A 9,874-nucleotide genomic window follows, 5' to 3' on the forward strand; every position below is an offset into this window, starting at 1 on the left:
ACAGTACATAAACGAAAATAAAACTGAATGTGCCTTACTAAGTGAAATATGGACAAATAAAAAATCAAAAATTAATATCCCAGGATTCAGAAAACACCTACACAGCCGTGAGAACGGATACGGAGGTGTTGGTATACTAATAAATAATAAAATTATCAGCAAAAGTAAAGTGAGAAATGATCTAGAACCTCTAGAAGTTATAGAAGTGCAAATAAAAAAAGAAAACAAAGACTACACATTGATCTCAATATATATCCCACCCCAAATTAGAAATAGTGACATAAAAGACAAACTAGAAAAACTCTTAAATGAACTAGTGAACAAAAACAATGTGATTTTAGGTGGTGATTTCAATGCAAGACATGATATGTGGGAAAACAACTCAATAAACAATGGAAGAGGTGTATTAATAGCTGAACTAATCTCAGAATCAAACCTAATATGCATCAATGACGGCCAACACACCCACTACAGCAGTCACTTCAACACAACATCAGCAATAGACCTAACTCTAATATCCCCCAACCTTATAGATAAAGTACAATGGAATATAAATGAAACAGAGATAGGATCAGACCACTTCCCTATAGATATAGAAATTAATGTAGAAAAACAGAACCAACAAAATAAACTTAAAACAAAACTAGATTTAAGCGAAATTAAAATACAACTAAAAAACAAGCTAAATCTTAATGAATGTACAACAGCAGAAGAAATTGAAGGAGAAATAAAGAAAATAATTCTCAATAATATAAAAACATTCAAAGACAATAATGACAAATATATACCAAAATATTGGTGGACTGAAGAAATAGGAAGACTGTGGAAAATAAAAAAAGAAAAATTTAAACTATATAAAAAACATAAAACAGAATACACAGCTAAAGAACTTAGAAAAATAACAGCTAGACTTAAGCTAGAAATAAAGAAATCAAAAAAGAAAGCATGGATTACTTTTATAGAAAGTATAAACCCAGGGAGCAGCCCTTTAGAAATATGGGAGAAAGTAAATAGATTCAACAACAAAAAAATCAAAAGAAAAAATAACATAATAGAAACTAGGGAACAAGGAATAGACTTTATAGAATACAACTTCGTAGAAGAAGAATATAAAACTATAACAACACAATCTATAGATATAGACTATGATTTTTGCACATTCGAAGAAGTAAAAGAAATAATAAAATCAAACAAAAATACAACCCCAGGCATAAATGAAATATCACATGAAATGATGAAAAAACTAACAGACGAAAACATTAAAGCCATAACAAATATATATAACAAAACATGGAGAGAACAAAAAGTCCCTAACAGTTGGAAAAAATCAAAAATAATACCAATACTAAAACCTAATAAAGACGAAATGGACATTGCAAGCTATAGACCAATAGCACTCCTAAATGTAATAGCAAAAAATTTCCACAAAATACTAATAAATAAAATAAATAACATAGTATACAACAACAAAATACTTCCAAGTAATACATATGGATTCAGAAAAAACAGAAACACAACAGACTACCTACTAAATCTAACAAATACTATAAAAGAAAATAATAAAAAAGGCATGAGAAGCATAGCTATAATAACTGACATTAGTAAAGCATTCGATAACGTAAACATTGACATACTAATAAAAAAATTAAAAGAACTTAACCTTCCCACAGAAATAACTAACTGGCTCGAACACCTACTGAATAATAGAGAAATAATAATAGACGAAGAAAGCTATACAGAAACTATATTAACAAGCACAGGACTACCGCAAGGTAGTATACTCAGCCCAACACTATTTAACTTATATACCATAAACCTACACAAAATTAACTCAAGAGACTGCAAAATATTACAATTTGCAGATGACATAACACTAATAGTCTCAGGAAAAAATAACACCCAATTATACCAAAACGCAAACAAATTATGCGAAACACTCAAGGAAGAATTAAAAAAACTAGATTTAGAACTAAACCCGAATAAATGCAAATATATACAATTCGATAAGACAAGTAAAGATAAAGGAGAAATAAAAATTAACAATATAAAAATAAAAGAAGAAAGATACCACAAAATACTAGGCGTATATATAGACAAACAGCTTAATTTCAAAATCCACAAAAAAGAAATAAAAGCACAATGTGAGAAATACATAAATCTCCTTAAAATCTTTAGCAGAAGCAGGGGAGGAGCCCATCCAAAATCATTAACTATGATATATAAATCTCTAATCAACTCCAGAATCAACTATGCTGCACCAGTAGTATGGGATCACAAGGAAAATCTATTAGAAAAAAATATTTTACAAATAGTTAAAAATAAAGCCCTCAGAATCGTAATGGGATATACAAAATCCACACCAATAACATCTATGTTAGCAGACGTAGGAGAAATGCCAACTAGATTAGAACATGAAAAAAATACAATAAAACATCTTATTAGAAGAATACAAGGGCCAGACAGCTGTCCCAACATTATAAACCAATATAGAGAACTTGAAAACATAAACTACATCAAAAACAATTACGAAGAATTTGAAGAAACTGGAACAAATACAGAAGAATTAGATAAAGAAAAAATACTAGAAAATCTTAAAGTTAAATGGAAATCAGACTATCAAAACATAACAGAAAATGTAGGTAAATACAACAAACAGATAAGAAATAACAAATTAGAAGATAAACCCTGGTTCAAAAATAAAAAACTAAACGCTAGAGCAACTAAACTAATAAATAGACTTAGAAGCGGACACTCTTATGATAAGAAATTCCTTAAAAAAATAAAAATAAGCGAAAACGATCAATGCGATCTTTGCAATACAGAAGAAAACGCGAATCACATCATAATAAACTGTAAAAAGTATGATATCTCAAGAAGGAAATACAAATCCATCACCAACGCCCCAGACCTCCAGAGCATACTCAAAGAGAACAAGACAAACAAATTGATAGAAATCTACGAGTTCACCAAGGAAAACAACATAGACATTTAAACACAAAAAAACACTCATATATTATAAGTAACAATAAGAATGTACAACTTTACCATATACTATTATGGTATGATACATCCTTATAGAACAGGATAATACTCTATCCTAAATAAGAGTAAACAAAACCAGAACAAATTAAACCAACGACAAAAATTCAAATTCAAACAAACTAGTAATATAAGAGTATATGTATATTGTGTGTAGACGTCAAATGACGTTTGGCCTTGTGGCTTGAAAAGGCTGGGGCCGTAAAGCTTTAAAATAAAAAAAAAAAAAAAAAAAAAAAAAAATTTCTCCTAAAATTGTGATTTTTTCGCGTTTCCGCCAATTCTGTGAGATTACTTAGTGTGTGAGGAAGCTAAAATCATGCCACCGAAAAAAGCCCAGCCGACATCTAGCAAGAAAACGGAGCAGAAGAAGAAGGAGAAAATTATTGAGGTTAGATTTTGTGTTGACCCCAAATTCCCGGAGAAGGAATTTTCCGCTCAAATTCTTCTTGTTTTTTTTTTTGGGTGTGAATTTCAGGATAAGACATTTGGGCTGAAGAACAAGAAGGGGGCAAAGCAGCAGAAATTCATAACGCAGGTGGAGAAGCAGGTAAAGAGTGGTGGACAGCATCCAGTCGCCGGTGCCAATGCCAATGTGAAGAAGCTTGAGAAGGAGCGGAAGCAGCTGGAGCAGAAGGAGCTGGCTATGCTCTTCAAGCCCGTACAGACGCAAAAGATTGAGAAAGGTTGTTTTTTTTCACTTAGAAGGAGAAGTTCTTTGAGGAGTTTGATTGAATTTCTTGTTTATTTTTTTTGCAGGAACTGATCCCAAATCCGTCGTGTGCGTCTTCTTCAAGCAAGGGCAGTGCACAAAGGGGGACAAATGCAAATTCTCCCATGACCTCACTGTTGAACGGAAAGTGGAGAAGCGTTCCCTCTACGTGGACATGCGAGATGACATGGAGGGTGAGGAAACAATGGAGAATTGGAATGAGGAGAAGCTGAAGGAAGTTGTGGACAAGAAGCATGGAAAGGAGAAGCGAATGCCCACAACTGATATTGTGAGTAACCCAAAATAATCAATTTTTTCATGAATTTTCAACAGAAAAATTTGATTTTTTCTGCAGATTTGCAAATACTTCCTGGATGCTGTTGAAAAATACAAATACGGATGGTTCTGGGAGTGTCCAAATGGCGAGAAGTGTATCTACCGTCATGCCCTGCCAGCGGGATACGTCCTTAAGCGCGATAAGAAGATTCTGGATCAGAAGAAACCCGATATCTCTCTTGTGGATCTCATTGAATCCGAGAGAGCAGCTCTAGGGCCAAAGCAGGTGAGTTTTGAGCAAAATTCTAAGCTTCCTGACCAACTAATTCATCCACAAATCCCTCAATTTCCAGACTAAAGTCACCCTGGAGAGTTTCATAGCGTGGAAGAAGCGAAAATTGGAGGAGAAAAAGGAGAAAATCCGCAAAGAGGAGGAAAAGAAGAGGAATGAATTTAAATCCGGAAAGAATATTGGGCTGTCCGGAAGGGAAATGTTTAGGTATTTTAGCTTCAGAGGAATTTCCGGGAATTTTCAGTTCCTTCAAATTTGTTTTTCTCTTTGTGTTTTCAGCTTCAATCCCGATTTGGTTAATGATGGTCAAATGGAGGATGGTGATGAGGCCTTTGACAGCTACCAACGCGAGGAGGAGGAGGAGGAAACGGGCATTGAGTATCACGAAATTGACTTCAATAGCATAGAATTGGGTGAAGTGGACGGTACGGGAACTGTGGCGTCTGCTGATCGCTTCCATAGGCTCGAGGAGCCAAGTGGGCAGGATGAGGAGGAGGAGGAGGAGGATGAATCATCGACGGAGGGTGCTGGAGCTGTGGATGCTGCCCCTATTAATGAAAACCTCTTCCTGAGTGAGGATCTCGAGGGTTTGGATGATGAACTAAATGAGCTGGATATTGATAAATGAGCCGCATTTTATTGAGCATCGAAAGAAAAGCTAAAAAAAAAAATAAAGAAGTCACTAACACACACAAATCTCTCTCCTCTGGGAATCCCTCAGAATTTTCCCTGAAGCCACAAGCTGGGATTCTCAATTGTAATGCGATCAATCTGCTCGAGAGTGAGACCGCGCACATTGAGCCTTGGGAGGATGTTGTTGAGGATGTGGGAGTAGCCATGCCCACCAAAAGGTGCCTGAAAGTCCCCAGAAAAAAAGGTAAATCCCACGAAAGATTATTCCAGCAGGGGTTGTATTCTCTAAGAGTGAAAAACTCTCGTGATAAACTCCCGAAGGCTTTTTGCAGGGAAAAAGTGAGGAAAACTTCACGCTATAAAGTCCCGTAAGATTTTCCCGGTTTTCACGTTTCTTTTAATACACTAAGCCTTCAGGAGTTTATCACGGGAGTTTTTCACTCTTAGAGAATTCATGCCCAGGAAATTCCGGGAAAGAAGAAAAACTCACCAAACGGTGCTTTGTGTGAACATCGTGAGACATCAAGATCTGCCCTTCGCGTCCCTCAGCCACCAATTTGAGGATCTTTGCAATTCTCTGTGCATCATTCGGCATATCAACGGCAGGGTTGAGTTGGTAGTAGGAGCATTCAGTGCCGAAGAGGTCAAATTGCGTAAAAGTTCCCAAAGCAGCAAATTCCAGCAACTTCTCATCGCAGAGAATTGTCCCTGAAACATTCGCATCAAAAGGTAAGAATTCTCTTCTTTTTTTTTTGCTTGATTTTCTTGCACTCACGATCGAGATGAGACATGACGCATTTTGAGGCTTTTCCACCTGCCTCAAGGTAGAGCCGGATAATCTCAAAGGGAGCTTCCTCACTCCTACCCGGATGGAAGGAAACTCCACATCCAATCACCTCCTGAATCTCTCCCGTTGCCTTGATTGCCTTCTTCTCGAAATCTTTATTAATTAAAAAGAAAAGTTTTCATTAAGATCCGATTTGATTTATTCTTCTGCCAATTTGCCACCTTCTCCCCTATTTTAGAATGAAGAATAAAATTTATTTAATTTTACATTTTACAATGAAAATATCTTTCAATTTTTTGTTCTAAAATTAATTTAATAGATCCAAATGCTTAATGTTGGTTTTAGAATTAATTCTAAATTTGGGAATTTGAAGCTTTTTAAAAGAACTTTAGGGTTCTAACAGAGGGGTTCTAATTTTTAAGAACTTTCTTAAAAAAAAATAAAACCTAAAAGTCTGGAAAAAGACTTCTTTATACAGATTTAGAACTAATTTTAAATCCCATCTAAAGCATTAGAATCTCTTAAATTTTTAGAGCAAAAAAATTAGAAAGATATTTTAATTGCAAAAAAAAATTAATTAATTTGAATTCTTTATTATAAAATACGGGAGAAGGTGGCAAATTGGCATGTTTCAATGTTTCACGTGGACGCGAAAGGGTTAAAAAAATAAATTTTAATTCTTTGACTTTCAAGACTTTCTCTGCCTGAAGAAAGGTCGAGGTTTTTGTGGTTTTCTCTCCATTTCCTTCGCATGGAAGCTTTTAATTTATTCTCACAGACAAAATATTTATAGCTTCTTTGTGTTATCAGTCGTGTAGATAAGGGAGAAAATTGGATTATTTTGACGGTGATATCTTCAGTTTGAATTTGATAAAAGAAACGCGTTTTGGATTAAAGCAAAACTTCGCAATTTAAAATGTTTTTTCTCGAGATTTCTTAATGATTTCTTATAGATTATTTATCTAAAAATTCTATAAATTATTAGCCCCTAAAAGACTCTCCAATAAATAAGAATTTCCTTAAGAATTAAAAAGAAAAAGAATGATTAAAGAATGTAGAGAAGATTAGCGTTGGGATTATCAGTGAAAAAGCAAAGTTCTTCGACCTCAAAGGGGGTGGGTGGGCGAAAGCTCTTTCCTACATACCATGAAGGGGCCATCCACTTCCAACTTCCCCGATAAAGCCACACTTGATGTTGAGATTGGGATTCACATCGACGCCAGAGATGATCTCTTTGCTGTACATGTCCGTGAGTTGCTCAACCGTCATTGCCTGCGTGCTGGCGGTCTGCGTCCCAGCGACATAGTGCCCAGTTCCAGCGATCACCTTCACCCCTGTTGCCGTGGAGAGATCGTGCATGAGCCCCAAGTTCCTGTTCAAACCGTGCGAGGTGTTCTCCACAATGGTGCCACCGCCGAAGCGTTTGAAGGCTGCCAAATCCTTCTCAACCGCCAGACGGGTGTCTTCATCCTCAAAGGCGAGATTGAAGCGACTCGAGTAGGGATATTGGCGGATGTAGCCCAAATTCTCCAAAGTAATCCGCGGTTGCTCCAAGAAGCTCGTCAATGGTTGTGGGGGTTCCGTATAGAAGGGTGAGAAGTCCAATGCAAAGTGCTCGTGCGTGAGCGTAAAGCCCAAAGAGTTGCTGGGAATAGTTCCCCGAACTGGGTACGGAACAATTTATCACGCGCTAATTTATTGGATAAATGTTTTGTCGACGATGGGATTAAGGGTCACTCACCTGTCTGCACGAGAGCCATTTGTCTTTATTTAATTTTCCAATTTGATGGATGAATATCTGGCGCAGAAAATTAGGGTGTGATTGTGGCGAAGAAAAAAACAGCACAGAGTCACCTGACTTGCCTAACTTGCAATGAGCCACACGCACCGTTGTCGTCGGTTGTTTACGAAGCCCGGAGAATGATTGAGAGCTGTGCCTGAGAGCTGTTCAACTTTTATACTTGATGGCACAAAATGTGAGAAATTTCTCACATTAAAAACGAAAATATTCAAATACAGTGATAAGAGGAAGAGAGTGCCCCCAAGAGAGCGGCAGGAAAGTCGCGCAGACACTCTCAACAACATGATCTCAATAGGGAGGAGGTGGACAAAGTTATTTAATTTTAAGGAAGAAAAAAAAATGATTTTTGGGATCCTTATGAAGAAAGTTTTAAAAGAAGAATTAAAAAAAATTTATTATTCACTGAAATATTTTTTCTTAAGATCAATTAAAATAGGGAAGACAAGGGCAGTTCAGTTAAGGGTTGAGAAGAAATCAAAATATCACATCTAAAAAACTTTAGGGGAGAATAGGGAGAAGTTCAAAAGTTTCCATGAGTCAAATTCAATTTTTTAAATCTAATTTAATTTAATTTAATTTAAATTACATAATTTGATCAAAATGTATTCTCGGGGCCAAAAGATTTGTCTAATTTTCCAAGAAAACAAAAAGGTTTTTGCGTGTGTTTTGGGCTGTTTTTTTATAAATTCAGACGCACTGATTATAAACTTTTCATTAGTTTTCCGATTTCTCTAACCGTTTTTTACTGTGTTAGCTAATTTCATGAGAACTTTGCAAGTGGGGTAAAAATGTTCAACAGGCTTTACATCAATTCTAAAATGCATAAACTTTATTTTAGAAATCTTTTTTCTCAATGAACGGAATAGTTTAGAATTATACGATGACTAAAATATAAAATCGCAATTATTTTGGAAAAAAACGAATATTTTTTTTAAATTACTTGATTCAATTAAACTACATAAACTCCTTTATAAAATAATGAATTTATATCCAATATTATATTATTACAAGGGGATGGTTTAACCTCATTTTCAGTGAAGAAAAGTCACTTTTTGTTGAACAAAATGTATGAGGAATTCTCGAATCTCGCTCAATCTCGACCGATTCCCGAGAAACACTTTAACTTTTTTTATATTAATAATGTTATTTCGATAATGAGATAGGGATCAATCGAAAGCTAATTAAATGTACTTTCGATTGCAAGTGGAATTGTGCAAACTGATCCCTTATTTTGATCGGAAGAACCTGCTGCCTCACTAAAAGTACTGATTTCTCGGGGTTGGGCATCCCCCTGTATTATTAAAATTAGTTTAAAAAATAATTCAGAATTGCATTGATTTTTTACACTTTAGAGGAAAGCGGGGCAAAAACAATCACTTTAGGATTTGGAAAAAACTCAAAATATCACATTTTCTAGCATAGATAGTACAAAATGATCAGAGAAAGAGTTTTTAGAGCAAAAAAATGACCTAAAGAAATGAGCAATTACATTTCGCATTACCTGTTTGAGAAATATGAAATTTTGAGCATTTTTCCCAAACCCTTAAGTAACTTTTTTGTCCCGCTCTCCCCTAATGAATGCAAGAGTTCAGGAAAAATCTTTAAAATGGTAAAAATGTATTTTCTATTTGAAATATGACAATATATAATATTAGAAGGCGTAGAACAATAATTTTTCCTTAAGAATGATTTCTTTAAAACTGTTCTTAACATTCTGTAGAAGCCAATAAAATTCTCTTATCTATAAATTGATTCAAATAGCCCCCATTTGTTCCAAAATGATATTTTCATTTAAAAAAAATCATCATTAAGCTTAAAGCAACGCAAAAACTTAAAAAAAAATACAATGCAATTCTGTTAAAACTTTTTTGTTCTAAAAGCGATAAAAGCTGCTATTTTAGCAAAGGGCGGCCATCTTGAAAAAATGCGAAAGGGCAATTTTTAACGTTTTCTTCAATATCTTAATTTCTTTATTTGCTAAAACGCTTAAAAGTATAGAATTGAATTGAAAATTTGTTTTATTCTTTTCTGTACTTAACAGAGGAACTAAAAGGGATAAAAACGTCCATTTTTGCAAAAGGCGGCCATCTTGAAAAATGCCACAAGTGCAATTTCCAAGTATTTTCTTCAATATCTCCATTTCTACAGCAGCTAGAAGCATTCAAATTGCAGATTTACAATGTAAATTAGCTTTATTCTCTTCTCAACTCAAAAATATTCATTAATAAAGCATTAAATTGAGACTTTTGTGAGGATTTTGAGTACGCGGGTGCTTGCTGAGCGACATCTGTGTGCGTTTTAGGAGACATAGCCGTACACACCCGACGTCGACAC

The 9,874-nt window shown here is 35.0% G+C and overlaps 2 protein-coding genes across 2 annotated transcripts; one reads left to right on the plus strand and one right to left on the minus strand.

Annotated features, from left to right (window-relative positions):
- The first annotated feature begins 3,275 nt into the window (after positions 1–3,275).
- Positions 3,276–5,009, plus strand: LOC129788070 (zinc finger CCCH domain-containing protein 15 homolog). Its single transcript, XM_055824065.1, has 6 exons — positions 3,276–3,430; positions 3,518–3,725; positions 3,799–4,040; positions 4,107–4,313; positions 4,381–4,526; positions 4,599–5,009. Exons 1-6 carry the CDS (start codon positions 3,359–3,361, stop codon positions 4,945–4,947), a joined length of 1,224 nt encoding a protein of 407 aa, XP_055680040.1. The 5' UTR covers positions 3,276–3,358; the 3' UTR covers positions 4,948–5,009.
- Positions 4,935–7,804, minus strand: LOC129788071 (phosphotriesterase-related protein). The gene is made up of 5 exons (XM_055824066.1): positions 7,481–7,804; positions 6,885–7,403; positions 5,728–5,892; positions 5,443–5,660; positions 4,935–5,174 (listed from the first exon to the last, which is right to left on the minus strand). Exons 1-5 carry the CDS (start codon positions 7,497–7,499, stop codon positions 5,037–5,039), a joined length of 1,059 nt encoding a protein of 352 aa, XP_055680041.1. The 5' UTR covers positions 7,500–7,804; the 3' UTR covers positions 4,935–5,036.
- Between the last annotated feature and the right edge of the window lie 2,070 nt (positions 7,805–9,874).

The sequence above is a fragment of the Lutzomyia longipalpis genome, chromosome 1 (assembly GCF_024334085.1).
Source record: "Lutzomyia longipalpis isolate SR_M1_2022 chromosome 1, ASM2433408v1".
In the NCBI taxonomy this organism is placed as follows: domain Eukaryota; kingdom Metazoa; phylum Arthropoda; class Insecta; order Diptera; family Psychodidae; genus Lutzomyia; species Lutzomyia longipalpis.

What these genes read in the sequence shown, in the direction of transcription:
- LOC129788070 (XM_055824065.1), top strand. Translation starts at nt 3,359, where the DNA reads ATGCCACCGAAAAAAGCCCAGCCGACATCTAGCAAGAAAACGGAGCAG. An exon ending in AGAAGGAGAAAATTATTGAG is followed by an intron (nt 3,431 to 3,517) that starts GTTAGATTTTGT and finishes TGTGAATTTCAG; the next exon opens with GATAAGACATTTGGGCTGAA. An exon ending in GACGCAAAAGATTGAGAAAG is followed by an intron (nt 3,726 to 3,798) that starts GTTGTTTTTTTT and finishes TTTTTTTTGCAG; the next exon opens with GAACTGATCCCAAATCCGTC.
- LOC129788071 (XM_055824066.1), bottom strand. An exon ending in AAGTGGATGGCCCCTTCATG is followed by an intron (nt 5,893 to 6,884) that starts GTATGTAGGAAA and finishes TAATTAATAAAG; the next exon opens with ATTTCGAGAAGAAGGCAATC. An exon ending in CGTCATGTCTCATCTCGATC is followed by an intron (nt 5,661 to 5,727) that starts GTGAGTGCAAGA and finishes CGAATGTTTCAG; the next exon opens with GGACAATTCTCTGCGATGAG.